The 24,412-nt window shown below is 34.0% G+C and overlaps 1 protein-coding gene across 1 annotated transcript in view; it reads left to right on the plus strand.

The window, feature by feature from the left end:
* The window catches only part of LAMA2 (laminin subunit alpha 2), a 611,116-nt gene that overhangs the window by 243,589 nt on the left and 343,115 nt on the right, over nt 1-24,412 (plus strand). The window contains exons 5-9 of the mRNA XM_015137479.3: nt 5,490-5,669; nt 8,558-8,647; nt 10,585-10,702; nt 16,147-16,325; nt 24,211-24,310. Coding sequence (XP_014992965.3) covers nt 5,490-5,669; nt 8,558-8,647; nt 10,585-10,702; nt 16,147-16,325; nt 24,211-24,310 — 667 coding nt within the window. The remainder of the gene's footprint in view (nt 1-5,489; nt 5,670-8,557; nt 8,648-10,584; nt 10,703-16,146; nt 16,326-24,210; nt 24,311-24,412) is intronic.

Below are 24,412 nucleotides of genomic sequence, written 5' to 3' on the forward strand. Positions count from 1 at the left end.
ATTGGAAATAATGCCTGGAAAGAGATTGAGTCCATAATCCTGTATTTGCTCGTTAAGGCCAGAAAGATTCTTGATAAGGAAATGTCTAGTCTGAAAGGTCTAAAGATTGTATTAACCTGTATAATAAATTATATCTTATGAAACTCTTGTCATTTATACAGTATATTTGAATTACCCATGCATTACTGTTTCATATATTCATGGTATTTTCATATTTTATAACATTTAAAAGTATTTCAATATTCCATTGATTTGAATAAGATTTCTTAAATTACAGTGAAAACTTTCTGATAAGGTATGGTAAGATTATTTTTCAGTGACTATGCTGATACATACAATAAAGCCAGTGACAATTCATAAAGATGATAATACACTTAGTACAAACTGAGCTTCAATGGGATTACTAAATGAGTATGTGAGGACAGAGCAGAGAAAAAGGCCAAGGATTGAGCACTGTGGTGCTCTATTACGAGAAAGTTAGGAAGGATTAAAGGTAGCAGTGAAGGGGATTGAGAAGGGGTAGCTGAAGCAGTAGAAGGAAAATAAGAACAGTGTGTCCTGGAAGTCAATGGAGTAATCAGTTGTCTCAAATGCTGCTAATAGATCAAATATGGTGAGGACTGAGAATTGGACACTTCAGTTAGTAATGTGAAGGACATTAGTGACTTTCCCAAGAGCAGTTTCAGTGGAATGGAGGAAGACCAATGGAATAATAGGAGCCTTGTGGAGGAATAAACCAAAATGTACCTATTTACCATCCCGAGCCAGACTCAGAGCCTTTACTCTGTGCTAGAAACACAATGACCAATTGTTGCATTGTTCCCGTTCCTTGAGCTTTCTACAGCTCACCTTGCTTCTTCAAATGTATACAGTTAGACCTCCGAATCTGTGGATTCCACATCCACGGATTCAACTGATTGTAGATGAAAAATATTAGAAAAAATACCTGCATCTGTACTGAACATGTGCAGACGTTTTTCTTGTCATTATTCCCTAAATAATACAGTATAACAACTATTTACATAGCCTTTACATTGTGTTAGGTATTTAAAGTAATGTAGATGTGATTTAAATAATTTTGAAGTATGTGTGTAGGTTACACGCACATACTATGCCATTTTATATCAAAGACTTGAGCATCCTCAGATTTTGATATCCACAGGAGGTCCTGGAACCAATCCCCACAAATCCCCTGAAACTATAACTGATGAGGGGTGATGGTACTTCTTTTTTTAAACAGTCAAAAGAAAAGAGATTAGGCTTATTTTTGAAAGTTCTTTTTATAATCTTATTATTTCTCCTGAAATAATGCCATATTGAGCATGACTGGATTTAAGAGGTTCCCAGATGTCTCAGCCACTCATTTACATACAAATTCTTTGTCCATATTCGTACATTCTTAATCTCAAACTACACGTATGGATTTACTGTTTTGTCTCCTGGGGTCAGCTTACTTTCAATTTGTTTTGCTTATTTCATTTGCACACTTGTAGAGATTGATAACACAAACATGTTTTAAGAGAGAGCATACAACACATCAAGTTGCCAACTTTATCCACTTCTGCTACTTATTTCAAAGTTTCTGATACTTATTCATGACCTTTCAGTAGCCTTCATTCTCCCGTCTATCCATTTACTCAAGAAACTTGTATTGTTAGGGAAGGTATTAGAATTATGGCTCTTCCAGCTGTCCAAAACAAATGTAGCAACATAAACAGACAAGCATAATACTGGAAAATCATCTATATGAGAAATCTAATTATTTGCGGCATAAATCATTTTTAAAATGTATTCTAAAATAAAAATGCCAGAGAGGCACGGAGGTCTTACTAATCTGTAAAGGAAACATGATTTATATTGTATGCTTACACTAGTAAAAACAGGATTATTTGGGTGAACAGAGTATCATATTGATATAGTCATTTGGTTATAAAAAGAGATATTTCTGATGAGGTTTCCCCCATTTATTTGCCTTGGAAAATGAATTTCAAAGAAAAGTATAATTTTAAAATCTAAAAAACCAGTTGATACCCATAGTCTGATATTTTCAGTTGGAATGAATTCCTGTGACAGCATGAACATACACCCACCACCAGGTCTGTAATAGAAACCACTTTGCAAGACATTACAGGCTGCCACAGATTTCTCAGGTCCTCACAGCAAGACAGTGGTGGTCTTGGGGATGGATACATTTCATCTTCCTTGAAGACTGATACCACCCTCCGGTTGTCACCCCATAGGAAATCAGGAAGTATGCTAAGCTATCCAGTGGACTTGGAATTACACTGCATTGTGCTAGTGGAAATATCCTATCCAACATTATGATTTATTTTGAAGGAAAATGGAAAAAAAATACACACAAAACGGTGGAAGGAAGCTGCACACAACATCGCCAAACAGCTGGCTTGTTTTATATCCCAGAAACAGCTTGGGACTAACTGTATTCACAAGATCTCTTGGCAGAGTAGCTTGATGAAAATACCAAAGCTGTGAGAAGTGTTCTTTTGCTGAATCCTTCATGTAGCTATCATACGGTTTATTAACTTAAATGAGAATATGTACACCTTTTTTTTCCAAAATGTGCTTTGTATATTTAAGTGAGAAACTTACTGATTCTTTATACGGCACAAACATGATTCACCACAGTATTCGCACCAAATAAACCCTAATAATGTTCAGAAACTATAATCCTAGACATGTATTGATTTCCTTCTTTCTTTCAAGTAGTATTTTTGGGGGCAGTCAAGGGAGAATTTGATAGAAATGTAAGCTTGAGTTCAACGGCACTGGTGACTTTCTTGGGTGCCAAGGTTAATTTCAGAGGGAAATTAGTTTTAATGGCTTCATCTATACATTTATCCATTCTTTTAACATTTAACTCTTACTTCCTTAAGCGAAAAATATAACTCAATTCTAAACACATTTCTGGCTCACCTGCTAGATGCCAGAAATGTGTATCTTGAGGAATATACAAGATCTGCTTTACTCTTTTAGAATCCCTGCACTAGAGAGGATTCAGTATTTTCAGATTCAGTATTTTAGAAGACCTTGCATTCTATTCCTTACTAAGTATCCAAGGTAGATTCAATTAGCTGGAACATATTCATATTTTTATCGTGAGGCATTTTGAGTCTATTCTTTGTGACACCAGAATTAGTTTCTCCTCTCAGAGTTTGCTATATTTCTCTGGTGACTCAAGTAGTTTATTGGCAGTCAGTTTGTAAAAGGCTCCCTGGGATTATCTAAATGCAGGATGTTAGCAATGGAAATACATATCATTGCCTCTCCTGTCAAAAAATGTAATTAACACACATGATATATCATCTTACAAAAGTGGATGAAAATTTCAGTGGGTGACCTTGAGTCACAGCTCCCCAGTGCACACACTGTCCTGTACCCAAGCATCTCCCAGACAGCACAGAACTCCCACTTCCTGCATCCCTGTACGTTTGGCGCTGTGTGTATGTTTGTGTGTGTGTGTGTGTGAGTGTGTGTGTGTATTTTCAGTTCAAAATCTACCACTCAATTTCACTTTCTTTAACAATTTTGGTTTGATTCAACTTGTTACATAGGTAATAATCCATTTACAAAAAAAAAAAATAGTGAAAATACGTGCTTCTTCCTATCTGTATATTGAGAGATTCCTCATTCTTTTTTATGGTTGCAAATAATTCATTATGCAGATATACAATTTATTTAACCAGTCCCATATTGATGGATACTAGGTTATTTCCAGTCCTTTGATGTGACAAAAAAATTATAATCAAAAATGCTGAGGTAATAATATTGTTTTTGTCAGTTTGGGCAGCCATAAGAAAGTTCCATAGACTAGGTGGGCTGTAAACAAGAGAAATTCATTTCCCACAGTTCTGGAGACTGAAAGTCTGAGATCAAGGTATCTGCATGGTTGCCCTCTGGTGAGGACTCTTTTCTGGCTGGCATACTGCTGGCTTCTTGTAGCCTCACATGGTGGAAAGAGAGCTAGCTAGCTCTCTGACCTCCTTTTATTAGGTCACTAATCTCATTCATGAGGGCTCCACCTTCAGGATCTAATTATCTACCAAAGGCCTTGCCCCCAAATATCATCACATTTGGGATTAGGGTTCTGACATATGAATTTTAGTGGGGGAATGCAAACATTCAGTCCATTAACCATATTCAGTTCACCTGCATTATAGTATCCATATCATTTTATATCTGTAGAATAATTCCTAGAAGTGGAATTGCTAGGTCAAAATTACTGTGTGTTTCTAATTTTGATAGTTACTGCTCAATTTACTTTCTTGAGAATTTGTATCATTTTAACTTTATACCTGTAAATGTAAGAGACATGTATCTACTCTCTTAGTCGTACAATCAGAGAGTATTACTAATATTTGTGGAGTTTGCCAATCTGAAAAAATGGGAAGTTTATTAGTGTGTTTTTAACTAACATTTATCCTATTATGAGGGAGGATCAGTATCTTATAAACGTTTAACAGTAATTTTCATTTTCTTTTCTTTGAATAGGGCCCTCATATATTTGTGCATTTTGTTATGTTGTTGGTGTGTTTCTTTCTTTATTAACAAGAGTGCTTTAGGTAATAGGAACATACTTCCTATATTTGTGCTAACAGTACTTTTTATTTTATCACACAGTTTATTCTTCATCAGAATTCTTTGCTCTTGGGACGTCTCTGTGAGAGCCTGCCAGCATTGTACACCTTTGGAGGGCAGTTTGTTGTCAATTTCTCAATTCTTCTTTCACATAGAAAATGATCTGACTGAATTGTATTTCTTTCGGTGTCAACTGTGCTAAATTATTGTCCTAAAAAATTCACCGTTCCATTCCGGTTTAACATATTTTTTAGAGTGTGATTTTCATAGAGTATGTTACATTCTTGGTCATTTTTTGTCTTCTTGACCTATCAATTACTAAAAAAAAACTACACACAACAATAACCTAAAACAACCTATTGAAATATCTCACTGTGAAGATAGATTTGTCTAGTTTTTCTTGTAATTTTTATTCTCCACATTTTAAGGCTACATAATGTGATGCTTTCAAGTATAGAATTATTTTAAGTTCCTAATGGGTTCCTTTTGTAATCTGATATTTTATAACTTTTTCCCCCAGTTTTCTGGTTTCCCACCATACCCCAGATTCTTAAATAATTTAGGGCACAATAATTTTCAGAGAAAGAATGATTAAGAATTCATGGAAATCCTAAGGAGGTCAAGTTGGTGCAGTGCCTTGGAAGAAAGAAATAGAGGTAGCTGAAGTATACAGAGAAATGCCTATGATATAAACAAACAAATTGCATGTACATGTATTAAGAAGACTATAACATCTGTCAATTACTTCACTGGATGCCAGTGTATAGGCATGTACCTGAATCTGCCTAACAGATTGGGAGAATGGGAAGTTACCTTTATTTTTCCAAGAAAAAGAAAATCAGTATTAAAATTTTGGAAAACATAATTGTTAAATTATTTTTCATATTGTCTAGATTCACATCTCTTTAATCAATGGGAGACCAAGTGCCGATGATCCTTCTCCAGAACTGCTGGAGTTTACCTCTGCTCGCTATATTCGCCTGAGATTTCAGAGGATCCGCACACTGAATGCTGACTTGATGATGTTTGCTCACAAAGACCCAAGAGAAATTGACCCCATTGTCACCAGAAGAGTAAGTTATGATGAATCGTATTAGAACCTACAAATGATATCCCAGTTATCTTTTTGTCTGTTAAATACTTTTAAAAAATTGTTAGTGATTTGTAGGAGTGGTTATTATCAAATTTTTATTTTAGAATTTTAAATTATTTTTATTAATTATCATTATTTGAAATTTGGCAGACTTTCATTTGTTCAGATTCAAGCTGTGCCACTTATTACACGTGTAACATTTATCAAACATTTTAGCTTTCTCAAACTTTAATTTCTTCTTTTGTAAAATGAGAATCACAATGTCCAGTTAATAATCTTACTTTTCAGGATAAAATTAGTCTTTGTACTTTAGGTGATCTGTACTGCTATTATAATTGGCTTTGGCAAGTTACTACTGCAAGTGCAGGGGCTTTGAAACATGATTTTTGCCATAACTGAGCCAGTATACACACATGCACACATACAGAGAGCAGTATGTCTGAAACCTTAATGTGCATGGAATTAGCCAGTGAGCTTGTGGAAATATAGATTATGATTCAGTAGGGCAGAGCAGAGACACTGCACTTCAAAAACTTTCCAGGTGATGCTGGTGTTGCTGGTTTGTAGGCCATCAAATAATTTGGTTTTATGCTTGATTAATGAATCACAATCCATAGTTTTAAAAATGCACTGTTATAGGAGAAAACTGATTCTACATACTGTTTTATTTTCCTTTACAAATAAAATATTAGGTGAAAAAAGTTTAAAGCGTCTTTTCAAAAGCTTTTTGAACACAAGAGCTAACAGACGTGCTGTCTTCCAGTGTTAAACAGGAATTTGTGGAATTACAAGATAGATTACCAACTCAGATTGGTATGAGTGATAACCGTGCTTCCTCCTGTCTACCTTCTACCACATTCACTGGTTTATGGCACCTCCCACATATGCTGCTACACAACCAAGACATTATTATCAGTGAAATCAATTCAGCCATAACTCCATAAAGCAAACTCCTGTGAATAGAGTATCTACTGTATGACTAGAGGCATAGCTAAGAAAGAGGATTATAGGGAGAAATTAATATTGTAGGACAAAGCACTTAATTCTAGAATGATCCTACTAAGGTAACACCACTGTTATCAGTTGCAAAATTGCTGAATCACTAGGGTAAATAGTTACAGATCCTAAATACTCCTCACATGTTTTCTTTCCTCGTTACTTAACTTCCCACATTTAACCTCTCCATCATCACAAGGTAACTTTTAAGGCTTTAGTTAGTCCTATGCAATGTATGTCAGATGTTTTAGTGCCCTGTATTTTCCAAACTTGAAATAATTTCCCCTTGTATTATATCTCAACATATTGTACATTGTCTCATGTAAAACTAATCATTATTTTATAGCAATGTTTAGACTTTTCACTCATTTAAGAAAACATTTTCAATTCTAATTTTGGTGTGACTTAAAAATATACACCGAGGAAGACTGAATAATATTGAAGTGAAATTTAATCTTTCTTGACAGTATATCTAGCAGAGAAAAAAAATCAATGAAAATAAATTAGTGTTCTTTCTATCATCTTTTGCAGGAGGCAGAGTGGGGGTTGGGGTACACATCTATTATTTGTAACTTTATCGTACATGAGCCTTTAAAATAGTGCAGTGTAAGTCAACATATAAATATGTTGTTTTGAAAGTACTGAAGTTCAATAAACACTACATCTAAATTTAAAAATATAAAAATAAGATAGCGAATTTTAGCTCTTCTTCACGACTCAAAGCAAAGCATTATACATTTATATTTGAAATAGATTTCACAGTTTTAAAAGCATTTACAAATACTACTGTATCAGCATTCTAAGCAAATATCTCTATTTGTATGTATATTATTAAGTGATGAGGTAAAATGAAAAAAAAAAAATTTATACTATCCAAACTCCCTAGCCAGTTCCATTACTTCAAGGTCTCGGTATATCAAATAAGATAACATAACAAATATATTTTCAAAGACACTATATGTATGTAACAAAAACAAATAAAAGGAAAAAGAAACAAAGAAGTAAATTGGAAAAAGGGGATTTTTAGTCAGGTAACTCAGATATGTGTCCACCTACATATTCTTGCTAAATCTGTGTTTTTCTTTTGTGTGTGAAATTGGAATAATAGAACTATCGAACACTAAGATGGTTATTTGAATATGATAATGTAAAGTGCTCTGAAAATTATAAAATGTTATATACATATTAATTAAAATTTTAAAAATAGTCCAGCCTCCATAATTATCCTTAAAAAATAGCTGGATAGATTAAAATAATTAGTAAGATAGCTCTATATTAACTTCATATATAAAGGTAATTGTATGGACTTTTAAACATATTAATATAAAAATGCAAATGTTCTGCACAATAAACTTACAGTTAATGACTTTTTAATTTTCTTCTTAATAATTAAGGACTATATTGTTATGAGCACAATTTCTCCCTAAATTTTGTTAGTTCTTTTCAAATCCATCAAGTAAAACAGTGTGCATATGATTTGTGAATACTGCAGTTCCTATAATCACAATAAAAGAGGGTTTCTTGCAAGAAACTATGTAAAACAACTTTTAAGAAGAATAGCTGTCCTTAGCCCCAGATAAAAACTCCTGTCAGCCACAGGTACTCCAGCATGGACTTGGTACTGACTGGGAGAAAGACATTTCTAAAATGCCTACCTAACTTAAATTAAAGGCCACTCTTCCTTTGGGCTAAGATTACAATGCTAGAAGTTACTTTGTTGGTTTTGTGAGTCCTCACTTGTCCTTAAGAAACACAAATCTCCTTCAAACTAAGGATAAAAGCAGAAAATAAAGTTTTTACTGAATGTCCCCTTTTGTTATTTTCACCTTGCAATCATCTTAACAGGATTTCTCTCTGCATTGCTTTTTGCAGTATTACTACTCGGTCAAGGATATTTCAGTTGGAGGGATGTGCATCTGCTATGGTCATGCCAGGGCTTGTCCACTTGATCCAGCGACAAATGTATGTATATTTATAGGATGCTTAGGCAAAATGAAGCCCTGTGCTGTAAAATGTTTCATGAGAGTCTTTGCTGACAGAGAACGCTGTAAATGGGTGTCAGGTCCCCACTTAGACAGTGTAACAGAAATCCATGCCAGGGTGAAATAAGAGCTGGCAGTTAGGATGATAGACTTTGAAATCAGCCATCACAGTATCAGAAAACAGATTAGTTTTTCTTTTTTCTTTTCTTTTTTTCAAAAAGGCTCCAAACTGGTCTATCTATTTTGAAACCTCTCTAGCTATGACAGCCTGCCTCATGATGTAGCTTTAGCGAATGCCTGCCATCAATCAACATGACCATTTCTTTTATAGTTTTTAATCAAAAAATTAATGCAAATGAATTAAAAAATGTGCAGGGAAGTAAATATATAAATGGCAATGGAACAGGAGGATAAAGTAGGGCAGGGGCAATGAGGGGATGGAGGGGGTGGAGTGGATGAGAGAATCAAGAGAGCAGTAGTGGCAAGCCGGAAAATGCCGGAATGCTTTTGGATAGAGTTTTTTCATTAATGACAATGAATTAAGTGAACATAACCTAAAGGAGAAGATGAATAATGAGCATCTGTTTTTCCTGTCGTAGACAAACTGGTGAAATTCAAACTCATCTCCTGTATAGTATATGGAAAAATACATTGAATAGTAACATCAGTGAATGTAAATAGGCCACAAATTTTTTTCTCAAATATTGTAATGCAAATGACATTATACTCAAAGCTAGTTTTCTGATTATTGGATTATAATGTTATCTCCTAGGAAGATTAAAGTACACTAGCATATTTTTATGGGCAAAGCTGCAGTGCTGCTTTCTGCCTGGTATGGGTGCTTTTTTTTTTTTTTTTCATTTTTTAAAATTTTACTTTAAATCCTGGGATACTCATGCACAACATGCAGGTTTGTTACATAGGTAAATGTGTGTCATGTCATGGTCATTTGCTGCCCCTATCACCTGCCCCGTCACCTAGGCGTAATTTTCCACAGGCTTTAGAGTCCCTTTGTCTCACTGGCTTTCTGCATTTTAAAAATCCATTTACTGTTATTTTATTTGTAAGAAGTGAAAGAAATGCATATGCCACCATGGGATACAATGCTGCCATAAAAAGGAATGAGATCATGTCCTTTGCAGGGACATGGATGAAGCTGGAAACCATCATCCTCAGGAAACTAACACAGGAACAGAAAACCAAACACTGCATGTTCTCATTCATAAGTGAGAGCTAAACAATAAGAACACATGGACTCAAGGAGGGGAACAACACACATCTGGGCTTATCAGATGGAGGGAGACAAAAGGAGGGATAACATCAGGACAAATAGCTAATGCAGGCAGGGTGCTTTCTATCAGGTGTACTGATGAGCAGTGTTTCCAAGGCTTTGAAAGTCCGCAAGACAGCCTTGGAAGGCCAGTTCCATGTAGCAAATTGAGACTGTATTCAGAGCACACACAGACAGGAGATTTAGTCCTAGAGACATTAGATTTATGTTTTACCTGCATCCCCAGAGGCCTAGGAATCAACTCCCTCCTTTTTGCCATATCCAAAAATGTTAACAACATTTTGAGGGGAGCCTTAAAATAAGCACATCGACCCCCAAAAAACACATAGCTCCCAGGCATCAGAGAAGGAGAATTCAGTCTTCAAGACCACTCCCAGCTTGGCCTTCCTGCTTTCTTCTGAGCCTAAACCCAGTGATTCCAGAACCAGCCTGGACTTCCTGAAGCTGATGTCGATCAAATACACCCACTTCAAGCCTGGCACCACTTTCTTCCTAGACTGTGTAGTTTTACATTTTAGTACATAGTCCAGATGTTTTCTCTTTTCTTTGTAGTATCTTTAGAGAGAGGCTTCCTTTATGGTTCTAAATAAGGCTAAAATTTGTGCTTCCTCCCTCTTCTTGACTAGAAATCTCGCTGTGAGTGTGAACATAACACATGTGGCGATAGCTGTGATCAGTGCTGTCCAGGATTCCATCAGAAACCCTGGAGAGCTGGAACTTTTCTAACTAAAACTGAATGTGAAGGTATGTTCTTTAGAAGCCAACAAAATATGTCATACTTCCTTTCCAAGAAAAAAAAGCCAATAATGAAAAATAGTGAAATGGCTGGTTATGCAAATGTGTCAACAAATACTCATTTATATTATCACTTCGAAGAGAACCCATATGTCTAGCTTTTCCTAAAGGGAAATATCTAAGAAACGTAGCAGATGACTTTATAGCCTAATAGTGACAACTGGTCTTATTAGGTGACAGGTATCATGGAGGAACCTGTGTTTCTGGAGATTTTCTCCACCCAAGAAAAGACCTGAAAATAGTCTTGGGCTGAGCTGTAAACCTAAACTAGCATAAAGTCCAATTCAACTGAATTCAAATATTAATATTACAGTAAATCAGCCCTAACCACATTTTTTTCAGCTCACTAAGTATATATGGCCTTCAAAAACAGCTTGATAGACATTTTAAATTAATACCAACAGTATATATTCTCCGAATAACAAATTAACTCAACTCACATTTATCATGTACAACATGTCAGACATGACAGGTCTTTAAAGCTATTGAATCATAACACACCTTAATCATAAAATGTTCCCCAACTATAAGATATAAAGTCGGCCTTCCATATCCACGGTTTCCCCATCCATGGGTCTAACTAACTGCAGATCAAAAATGTTTGAAAAATAATTGCATCTGTACTGAACTTGTAAAGACGTTTTTCTTGTTATTATTTCCTAAACAATATAATACAACAACTATTTATGTAGTATTTACATTTTGTTAGGTATTATAAGTAATCTAAAGATGATTTAAAGTATACAGGAGAATGTGCATAGGCTGTATGCAAATACTATGCCACTTTATAACAGGGACTTGAGTATCCTTGAATCTTGGTGTTTGAGGGAGGTCCTGGAACCATTCCCATGGATATTGAGGGATGGTTGTATTTTCTTTTTAGTTTGAGATTCTGCATATATGCTATTAGGTCTCCTTATTTTCTGCACTCACTTCATTTGCTTTTGGATTTGTGTCTGCCTGCTTATAAAGATATTATGAATTAGAAATCTCCCATTATTATAGAAGCATATCTGGAGGCATGAGCCACCATTGGATCATCACTCACCAGGCATGGTAGGGGACCATTGGAAGCCCAGCCTTTGTTTCCTTCAACTACTTCCAGCCATGTTCTGGCTAATCTCTCAGTTCTCCACAGCTTCTCCATAGAAAACAGACATTTGTTCTAAAGAGTAACTTTAAATGTAATGCCACCCAGGGATGTTTGCTCTCGAGCTTGTTTAAATTTTAATTACATTTCTCTTCTGTTTGTGGAATATCAGTAATCATAAGTGGGAGCAGCACTTGAAGTTAGGGGTCTTCCTGTTGCCACTGACATGCTTTCACACAGTGATAATTATGTAATGTTAAGTGGCTCTGCAAAATCCTTTACCACTCTTTACTTGTGTTTCTATGTTTAAATACAAAACAAAAAGAATAGAGCAACTTGTTAGCAATAGAGGTAGACTAAGCAAAGCAAGACATTTCAAACTGCTACTGTACACGTTTTTAAAATAGTGGAATTGTGAAGCATTTTTTTTTTCTTTCCCTGTAGGGAAGAGGGAAGGTCATATTTCCAAACTGAAAAACAAACATTTTAAAAACCCAGAAATTCAAGATGGGGATCTTAGCCATAAAGTCATACATAAAATCACACTTTCAGCAATGAATACATTCCTAAAAGCTTATGTAAAAATGTTCTTTTCCAAGTTGAATCATATTCCAATCACCTTAATATTTAGAAAAATCCTTCCGTGACATGACAAATCCCTCCATAAAATGAATAATCACATTCTAATTCATTTGAGTTTAATTTGGATTTTCATCAATCTAGCTTACATAAGGGAAGATAATATCTCTAAAAAGCATAGAATATTCATTCAACTGCTAAGCCTTTACTAAAGAACAGTTTCATATGATGTATCTTGGACATTCCGTGAAATAGTAAGTTGCTGACGACGGAGCAAAAACATGGCTTCGTGATCAGTTACTAGCCATATTCTTGAAGCTTACACACAGAGCAGGGTAGGCTGCAGTCTACAGACAGAAAATGGGGCTGTAGGTGTAGGGTCCTGGCTGCACAGAGTGTGTGAAGGACCGTTTCTTTGGCATCAGTGTTTTACCTATAGTAGTTCATAGTTGTAAACACTCTTGACAACACCAATTCTAAATAGTGTGAGTCTGTACTACTTTATGTTTTCCTCTGCTTACACTGGCAGCAGAAGTTTTGACTGTTTCTTGAAATACACTTTTACAACAAAGCTTTTAAGAATTCATAGCCAGGTCCAATGGCATGCTCCTATAATCCCAGGTACTGGAAAGAAGCTATGGTGGGAGGATCTCTTGAGCCCAGGAGTTTGAGGCCAGCCTGAGCCACATAGTGAGATCCTGTCTGTATTATTCCGTTTTCACACTGCTATAAAGATACTACCCGAGACTGGGTAATTTATAAAGGAAAGAGGTTTAGTTGATTCACCCTTCTGCATGGCCAGGAGGCCTCAGGAAACTTACAATCAAGGAGAAAGAGGGAGCAGGCATGTCTTACATGGTGCAGGAGAGAGAGGAGAAAGTGAAGGGGGAAGAGCCCCTTATAAAACCATCAGATCTTGTAAGAACTCACTCACTATCACGAGGACAGCGTGGGGGAGCTGCCCCCTTGATCCAATCTCCTCCCTCCCTCCATACAAGGAGATTACAATTTGAAATGAGATTTGGGTGGGGACACAGAGCCAAGCTATATCACTGTCTTTCTGAAGAAAAAAAAAGGAAGTCTTGTATGTTGTCCTAAAGATATAAAACTGCTTACAATGCCTAGTGATTTGTATTTATTACTGTGTGTTCCCTAAAGTTTGAAACTCTCCATTAACATAGCAAAAATGCTATATTCTAAATCAAATGTCAGCAGGTTGGGAAGGGTATTTACAACAAACATGACAAAGGGATAATAACCTTTCTATATTAAGAGATCTTACATATCAATAGAAAAAAGTTAATTAACCTGTAAAAATGAGAAAGATCAAAACAGGTATTCCTCAGAAATGACATATAACTTTGTAAAAAGATAATCACACTCATAATGAAGGAAGTATCAATTAAAACAATGACAATATTATTTTTCACTTATCAAAGTGTTTATTCTTATCAAAGTGTTTATTCTTCCACTCAACAAATATTTGAATGCTTATTATGTCCGGGAATTATATTCAAGGGTTGATATCACACTAGCTTCATGGCTATGGAGACACTGTTTTATCATATCTACTAGAGGAAAAGTTCATTTGTCATAGCATTCCTGGAGGGGAATTTTTAAGTGATTAAAATTTAAATTTTACATATCCTCTGACTAGAAATTATGCTTCCAGGAGTTTAGCCTATAGATATATTAATATAGATGTACAGGGCATAGTATCATGATCCTCATCATTGTTATACAAGTGCTACCACTACTGCTACTAACATTTCTTGAGCTCAGTATTTAGTATGTTTCAGGCATTCTGCTAAGCATTCGCAAAACATGTATAAGAGACAAGTACTAAAGTGATGCTAGGACTTGAGTTTTTGCCTAAGTCTCTCAATTGGCAAATAGGAAACTTTTCTAACATTAGAGCTCCTCCCTGCACCCAGCATCCTTGTCCTCTCAGTATGTGTTCAGTGTTATTTGAAAGGGAGAAACATGGAAACTGTGTAACTGTTCATTAATAGGGACCTGATCAATACCTTCATTCAAGTAGTACCCTGTGTACCCTTAGGGGATACACATGCTAATGTGGAAAGAGCTTCATGATTTACTGTTAGTTAAAAGAAACGGTTCTAAACAGTATACAAATGCCCCTTCCCTTTTGTAGAATAAATAAAAAGATTGAGTTGTATAAATACAAGCACACCTATGTGCGCACACACACACACGTGAAAATAAATGTAAGTACTCCTAAGAAACTCAACATCTCAGGTAGGAAGGAGACTCTACGTCGGTATATTTCCCTGGTTCTATCCTAATATAAATTCTTCATGTTTAGAAAAGTCTTACCCAATCCTTTCTGGAGAAAGGGATTTTTCACTTCTTTGAATTCTTCTAATGTAACATGAAAAAGACAAGGAGGATGAAGAGAAGAAAAATCAATTGTGAACTTATTTATAAGACATTATGCTAATGATTGTACATGCATTATCTCACTTGCACTTTTAGATATCCCAATCTAGTAATTACTATTGATCACTCCGTGTTTTATATGGAAACTGAGCCTTCATGTAATTAAGAATTTTCCAGTGTCATATGACTACTAAGTAGGGGAGAGCACACTCACATCCAAGACAATTTGGGTGCAAAATAGCATGATCTTAGCCGCTAACTCTCGGTTTGTCTTAATTCCTTGGCGCACGCCATGTATCTTATTTCATTCACCAGGTAGAATGTGAAGGGATCCTGGCAGTCTTTAGCAGTGCAGACTCTGGAGTCTGGCTTCAGAGGTTGGTTTCCAATACTGATTGGAGGATCTTTTACATGTTATTTCACTTCTCTGGACTCAGGTTTCTAGTATATAAAAATGGGTTAATAATAATAATACCTAATTCCTAAAAGCATTTTTGAGGATTAAAATCAGTAGCAACAAATATGGAGCATTCAGAACAGTGTCTGGCATTGAAAAAAACCTAAATATGTTTTAGTTGTTATTAGTATCAAAAGAAAGGAATTACATTATATGTATTTTTCTTTACCCATAGGCTCTAATACAGAAATTTCCATATGGTAATAATTCATTACAGATGACCTAGTTGTTAATCATTCAGTGCCATCATTCAATAATTTATTATTTGTTATAATAGGAAATTGTAAGTTGATCCATATAAAATTGCACATTAGTCAAAATCAAATATTGGCAATTGCATATGATTGAGCTTAATGTATATGTTTTAATTATTTCAAATTCCATTAAAATGTGTGAATTTATTAATACCTACAATAAATCCAGATACTTTCTAGATGCCTTTGTGTGTGTGTATGCTAAATGTAATTTCCCGTATGGTACAAAAATCTAGGCCAGGAGCGGTGGCTCACGCCTGTAATCCCAACACTTTGGGAGACTAAGGCGGGTGGATCACGGGTCAGGAGTTCAAGACCAGCCTGGTCAACATGGTGAAACCCTGTCTCTACTAAAAATACAAAAATTAGCTGGGTGTAGTGATGCACGCCTGTAGTCCCAGCTACTCGGGAGGCTGGGACAGGAAGATTGCTTGAACCTGGGAGGCAGAGGTTGCAGTGAGCCAAGATGGTGCCACTCTGCACTCCAGCCTGGCAGCAGAGCAAGACTCTGTCTCAAAAAAAAAAAAAAATCTATTATGTATAATAGAAATGATTTTTAAATGTATCTGAAATCTGAAATTAATGTTTATTAATTTATTTTTCCCTAATGCAGCATGCAATTGTCATGGAAAAGCTGAAGAATGCTATTATGATGAAAATGTTGCCAGAAGAAGTCTGAGTTTGAATATACATGGAAAGTACATTGGAGGGGGTGTTTGCATTAATTGTACCCAAAATACTGCTGGTATAAACTGTGAGACATGTATTGATGGCTTCTTCAGACCCAAAGGGGTAAAGTATGCTTTTTCCTTCATAAAGAGTTATTTTTTGCTTTTTCATACAAAAATGTTTTATACAAAAAAAAATTTTTGAAAGCTTCTCTAAGCAGTTGAACCTCAAATTAAAAGGTGAGTAGGAATATTTCATAGTTGAAACTGACCTAAATCTGTGAGGATGTAAAATAAAACATTTCCATCACTCCAGGAAGTTTTATCATGGCTTCTTCCAGTCAATCCCCACCCCAAGCAAACTCTATTCTGAGTTTTAGAACATAAATTACATGTGCCTCTTAGAGAATTTCATAAAAATGAAATCATACAGTACATACTAGTCTGTCTTCTTTCACTCAAGATAACATTTTGAGATTTATCCATGTTGTTTGTGCATCAGTAGTTCTTTTTCTTGAAAGAAATTGCTGAGTAGTATTTATCTGCCTGAACATATTAAAATTTTAAATCCATTCTCCTGTTGATAGAAATCAAGATCTTTTCCAGTTTTAGTTTAGCTTCTACAAATAATTTTATACTACTATTTTTTTAGACTATACGTTTTATAGTCATGTTTTTATTTACCTTGTGTAAATACTTAGGAGTAGAATACTTTTTTCATAAGATAGGTAGATGCTTAACTTTATAAGAAACCATCAATATTTTGCCAAATTAGTAATAATGTATAACGTGTTCACCAAAAAGTTATATGGTTCCAATTTTTCTATATCATCTCTAATATTTGATGTTGACTACCTTTTCGGATTTTAGTCATCTAGTGGATGTGAAATGGCATCTGATTATGGATTTAATTTTAATTTAAGGACTTATTGACCATTCCTGTATCTTCTCATATGAAGTACATGTTCAATGTCTAAATAATATTTTTTATCCTAAAAACTTACAGAGCTATTGCCCATATCAAGTAAATGTTTGTGTGTGGTGTGAAATATGTAACCAGATTTATATGGTTAACCTGAAGTTCTATACCATTTGTTGAAAAATCAATTGATCATATTACATGGATCAATTTCTAGAACCTCGGTTATCTATTTTTCCAAGCATCTGTTTTTCCCTCTATGTGCTAATACCATACTATCTTCATTGCTTTAGTAAGTCTAGAATTTAGGTAATATAATGTACCAATTTTATTATTTATTTTCAAGATTGTTTTGTCTATAGCAGGGTATGTGTGTGTGTGTGTGTTTCCATACAATTTTAGAATCAACTTGTCAATTACAGAAAATATTAGGATTATTGCTTAGAATCTACATGCAAATATGGAAAATGGAGCTTGAGGAGTTGTTGGTCAAAGAATACAAAATTTCAGTTAGATAGTAGGAAAACATTGAAGATATCTATTGCACAACATGGTGACTATAGTTAATAACAATATATTTATTCTTGAAAAATGCTGAGAGTAGATTTTCAGCATTCTTACCACAAAATTGATAATTATATTAGATAATATGTTATTAGTTTGATATAACCATTTCACAATTTGTATATATATATAATAACATATACAGTGATATTCAACATATCATGTCACACTTGATAAATATATACAATTTTGTCAAAAGAAAAAATTAAACTTTAAAAGAAAACAAGTATTGAGGAAAATAACATAATAATATTGAGTCATTTAACCAATGAACATAGCATACCTCTCCATTTATTTCTATCTTCTTTATTCATGTCAGTGTTCCAGTACAGAGATCTTGCATGTCTTTTGTTAAATTAATCTTTAGTATTTTGCTTTGCATGATTGCAAAAAAAGTTTTTAAAATAGTTTTCAAATTATTTAATGTAATTATTAAAGAATTTTGAATATTGACTTTATGTCCTATAGCCATCCTCAATTTCTTTATTAGTTCTAGTAGTTTTAAACTACGTGCTTTAGAAACGTACACATAAACAATCATTTTACCCGCAAGTAAATTCAGACTTACTTCTTGCTTTGCAATCTTTATGCCAAGGTTAACTAAAAATAGTGAGAGCTGACATCTTCACTTTGTTCTCAATTTTAAAGTAATATTTCACTATTGAGTATGACGTGAACTGCAGATTTTTAATGGACGCCCTTTATCAGATTCAGTAGGTCCCCCATTATTCCTAAGTTGCAGAGAGTTTTTATAACAAAATGGTTTTGAATTTTGTCATATGCTTTTTGAAACCTACTGAAATGAACATAAGGATTTTCTCCTTTATTCTGATAACGTGGACAATTTACACAAATTTAATTTTAAAATATGAAGCCAGCTCTGCATTTGTGAATTAATCTCCATTTGGTTATGTTATATTATCATTTTTATATATTGGATGATTCAGTTGACTAATGTTTGGTTAAGAATTTTGACATCCTTTCATAAAAGATATTGGATTGGTCTATAATTTTATTTTCTTATAATGTCTTTGTCAGGTTTTTTTATTGGGGTATACTGGCATCAACAAATGATCTGGGAAATGCAATTCATCTTCCTCTGTTTTCTAAAGTAACTTCAGATTAAAATTAATTCTCTTTAAAATGCTTGATAAAATTTCCCGGTGAAACTATCTGAGTCTCTAGTTTTCTTTGTGGGAAAACTTTTTTAAATGCATTGGCTAATTTTTATTAGACATAGGCCTAGATAAGTTTTATATTAATATCTTTGGGGAGGGTCAATTTTTGATATATTGTATTTTTCAAGTAATTTGTTCAATTCATCTAAATTGTCAAATTATTGGCAATTGGCAGTTTTAAAAATTCCATTATTATTTTCTTGAAGTCTATAGCATCTATCTGGATATCCCCTCTGTGGTTTTTAAAATGATTAAGTTGTGCTTTTCTCCTTTTATTGATCACTTTTGTTAGGGGTTTATCAATTTTCTTAATCTTTTCAAAAAAACTCCTGCCATTTTATTTTTTGTATTTTTATTGATTCTGTTCTATTTATTATATTATTCATTTGACCTGTTTTGGGTTTAAATTACATTTTCTTTTGCTACCTATCAATTTGGAAAGTTAAATGATTTTAAACCTTTCTTCTTTTATCATGTGAACTTTTAAATATAAATTTCCTTCTAGCAGTTCTTTAGCTGCTGCTCATGAATTCAGAAATTCTGTATGTTCATTATCTATTTAACATAATTTATAATTTCTCTTGCAATTTATTTTTTGTTGTCTAATTTCCAAATATTTAAGCTTTATTAAATATTACATTTTTTATTTCTACACCGGATGTTTATGATCTGAGAACATACTCTCTAAGATGTCAAACTTTAGAGGTTTATTGAAATTCAATTTATGGCTCAGTGCATGGTCTCTCTTGGTAAACAAATAAATGTGGATTTTTCCAGTCTGTGATTATGGATTCCTACCTTTCTTTCATTTTTTCAGTATTTCTTCATGTTTTTTGAAGCTCTGTTATGAGGTACATGCATATTTAGAATATTTTGAATCTTTATATTTTTTATATCTTATAAATTGATATTTTAATAACTGTGATGATCTCCACTTAATCTCAGATATCACTTTTTATCATAAAGTCTACTTTGTTTTTTATTAATATTGTTATAGCAGTTTTCATATGCTTACTCTGTATGGTATGTCTTTTCTGATTTTGTTTAACTTTCAACCTATCTTTATTTTCATTTAAAAGATTTCTTATAAAGAGTAAAATAGATGGAGTTTTTATCCTGAAAGTTACTGTGTGTTTAGTCCATAAATTTAATATAGTTAATAATATGATCGGGTTTTGCTCTTTGTTTCCTATTTGTGTCACAAAATTTTTGTTCCCATTCTTCCTTTTCTGTCTACTTTTATGTTAAACAAATATCTTTCAGTATTCCATTTTATTTCCTTTATTATCTTTTTAGCAGTACCTCTTTGTATATATTTTTTTCCATTCCAACTTTTATTTTAGGTTCAGGGAGTACGTGGGTAAATTATGTGTCATGGGATTTGGTGCACAGATTATTTCATCACCCAGATAATAAGCATAAGTTTTTCAATCTTCACCCCGCTCCCACCCTTCTCAAGTAGGCCCTGGTGTCTATTGTTGCCTTCTTTGTGTCCACGTGTACTCAATGTTTACCTCCCACTCATAAGAGAGAACATGCAGTATCTGGTTTTCTATTCTTACATTAATTCACTTAGGATAATGGCCTTTGGCTCCATCCGTGTTGCATCAAAGGACATGATTTTATTCTTTTTTATGGCTGTGTAGTATTCCATAGTGTATATGTACTACATTTTTTTATTCAGTCCACCGATGATGGTACCTAGGTTGATTCCATGTCTTTGTTACTGTGAATAGGGCTGCGATGAACATATGCATGCATGTGGCTTTGTGGTGGAATGATATATATTCCTTTGGGTAAATGCCCAGTAATGGGATTGCTGAGTTGAGTGCTAGTTCTGTTTTAAGTTTTTTGAGAAATCTCCCAACTGTTTCCCACAGTGGCTGAACTAATTTACATTCCCACCAGCAGTGTATAAATGTTCCCTTTCTCTGCAACCTCACCAGTATCTGTTATTTTTGACTTTCAGTAATAGCCGTTCTGACGGGTGTGAGATGGTAGTATTTTAAGCTCATGATATAGTGATATAGTCCTATCTTTTGGACTATAGTTTTCATATGTTGCACATAATCTATAAGCCACTAATACAATGTTGTAATTTTTGTTTGAAGTCACAAAGTTACAAAAACAGTCTTAAAGAAATGAAAAGAAGGAAACAAACTTTACATTAACCCAAATTTTCCCATTTCCCATACTCTGTAGTTCTATCTTATATATATTGCCCTCCTGCTTGAAAAATTTCCTTTTAGCTTTTTTTTTTTTTTTTGGTAGTGCAGAGCTGCTGGTGACAAATTTTCTCAACTTCCCTTTATCTGAAAATGTCTTTAATCTACTTTCATTATTGAAGGATATTTTCATCATAGTTACAGAGGTGTGTGTTTTCTTCTTTGTTTAGCATTTTAAAGATGTGGTACCATTATTTTCTGGATTTCATTCATTCTTATGACAACATAGCCATTATTTGTTTCTCTGTTCTATATATATCTTTAATTCACTAGATGATTTCAAAATTTTTTTGTATCTGCTTTTTGACAGTTATACCATGTATGATAAAACTTTGGCCTGTAGACCAAATCTAACTCATGGCCTATATTTGTATGACCTGTAAGCAAAGGATGTTTCTACATTTGTAAAGGTTTGTTAAAAGACGAAGCAGAAGAAGGGGAGAATGAAGAGAACTTTGAGGGCGAAGAAGAGAAGGAGGAATGAACAGAGTCTTTATATGGCTTATTTTACTATCTGGCCCTTTACAGAAAAGTTTTCCAGCCTCAGAGTTAAACTATGATGTGTCTATATGGCTTTCAAGCTTACCTTGCTTGATTCGCAAAGCTTCCAGGAACTATAAATTGAGATTTTATTCCACATTTAGGAAATTTTAGGCTATTTTTTTAACACCTATTTTTGGATCAATGTTTTTCTTTCTCTTTCTAGGACTCCAACTGCATGTGTGCTAAGGTGTTGATTGTATCTGAGGCAGTGCTAATTAATTTTTTTTTCTTTCTCTGTTCTTTAGATTGGATCTTTTCCCCTTTATCTGTCCTTATACTTTGTTCTACATATAATGCACCTTTAATTTAATAGCTGATTTTAAAATATTCTCATTAGGCCAGGCACGATGGCTCACACCTATAATCCCATCACTTTGGAAGGCCGAGGCAGGCAAATCACTTGCGGTCAGGAGTTCAAGACCAACCTGGCCAACATGGTGAAACACCGTCTCTATTAAAAATACAAAATTTAGCCAGGCATGGTGGCAGGCACCTGTAATCTCAGCTACTCTGGAGGCTGAGGCAGGAGAATAGCTTGAACCCAGGAACTGAGGCTGCAGTGGGCTGAACTTGTGCCAGTGCACTTCAGCCTGGGTGAGAGATCGAGACCCTATCTCAAAAATAAATAAATAAATAAATAAATAAATAAATAAATAAATTCTCATTACTTATATATAATTTTAACAATTATACCATGTTTGAGAAAACTTTGGCCTGTAGACCAAATCCTGGCCTATAGCCAGATGACTACAAAAGTAGTCATTAGGTAGACTTCTCTTCCTCCTACCATCTTTACCTGATGTTAAGCATATCCAGTGAATTATTAAATTGAGGTATTTTACTTTTCAGCTTTCTGGAGTTATTATATTCCTTAGAGCTTCCATTTCCCTGCTGAAATGCTCCAGGCCTTCACTCATTATAAACATTATTTCCTTTATATTCTTGGTCATATTTACAGAACTTACGTTGACTTCCTTGTATGCTAATTTCAATATCTGGGTCACCTCAGGATCTGCTTTTTTTAGCTTCTTTTTTTAATAAGGACAACATTTTCCTGTTTCTTTCCTGTATATCTAATACAGTAGTCCTCCTTTATTCACAGAGGATATGTTCCAGGAACTCCAGTTGATACCTGAAATCACAGATAGTACCAAACTTATATATACTATGTTTTTTTCTGTTTGATACCTGTGATGGGACTAAGTGACTAACAGGAGGATAGTGTCTCTACAGCATAGATATGCTGGACAAAGGGATGATTCATATCCCTGGCGAGACAGAGCAAGATGGCTTGAGATTTCACCACACTATCCAAAATGGAATGCAAATTAAAACTTATGAATTGTTTATTTCTGGAGTTTTCCATTTAATATTTCTGAACTGTGGTTAACCATGATAACTGAAACCTCAGACAGCAAAACTGCAGATGAGGTGGGGACTACTGTAATTTGTCATCTGTACAGGACATTTTGGAGAATACAATGCAGAGACACTGGTTTCTGTTATGTTCCTCTGAAGATTTTGAATTGATTCTAATGAGTAATAAACTTGCTGAGTGATCACCATGAAATCATGAAAGTTTACTTTCATATTTTGTTGGGACAGATTAATGGCAAACTCCAGGTATTCGTCAGACATTTCTAATGTAGTTAACTTAAAGTCCAATTTCTCTTTACCTTATGGTTTGTAACACCTGAAAACTCTTCTCACCTTGTTCAGTTTACCAGCGGTTGCTTTCCACTGAATTTCCTAGAATCTTCTGAATGAATATACGATAAAGGGATCAGTAAAGGCTGGGAAGGGTATTGTTATGCAAATTTTGTGAACTGCAATTTAACAGCTAAATAATTTATCTCTATGATGTTCATAAAATTATTGTCTTAAAAATGTCATTTTAGATTTATCCACTTAATAACATTTCATTTATATGTGTATATAAAATATGCCTTACCTATTCTGTGCACAGTCCTAACTTCATAATGGGGGAACGAATGAATGTGTCTTAAACAAATGATGATTTTGAAACTCATCTGTGAAGTTAGTTAATTGAGATTCAGTCAGGTATATAAATAAGTCTAATTTTAACACTCTGATTTATAGTAGCAAACAAGTTTTCATTTGTAAATTAAGCCTAGATATATATACATATGAAAGCTATATTTAATAGGTGGGTATTTCTTGGACAAATAATTTAGTTTTTTTGTTTTTTTCCTATTAAATCTGGAAAATAAATCTTGTGTGTATAGCATATGAACACAGTGTAGGTTTGTTTAAGTAACTGTGTTCATATACTATATAAACAAGATAAAAAGGAATAAAACATGAAAATATCAATAATTATTGAATCTAAGTAACAAATATATAGGAGTTTATTGTTCCATCATCTTTACATTTGTGTAAGCATGTAAAGGAACTGGATTTTAGACATTATAAACATGTATTAAAGGTAATTCTTATAATTTTCTCAATAATTTACTTCTCTGTATTACTAAAACTACTTTGTCTATAAAAGTTTGCTGAAATGAAAAATATTGCTATTTTTATTACATTTGGTTAAATTCATTTTAATATTTTTGTTAGGTATCTCCAAATTATCCAAGGCCATGCCAGCCATGTCATTGCAATCCAATTGGTTCCTTAAATGAAGTCTGTGTCAAGGATGAGAAACATGCTCGACGAGGTGAGAGCTGCAGCAGAATGTCACTGTTCTGATAAAAGGACAACTAAAAGCCAAATATGATTATTTTCAGAAGAATATTTTGCAGTAAATGTCATTCATGTA

The sequence above is a fragment of the Macaca mulatta genome, chromosome 4, assembly GCF_049350105.2.
Source record: "Macaca mulatta isolate MMU2019108-1 chromosome 4, T2T-MMU8v2.0, whole genome shotgun sequence".
Taxonomy (NCBI): Eukaryota; Metazoa; Chordata; class Mammalia; order Primates; family Cercopithecidae; genus Macaca; species Macaca mulatta.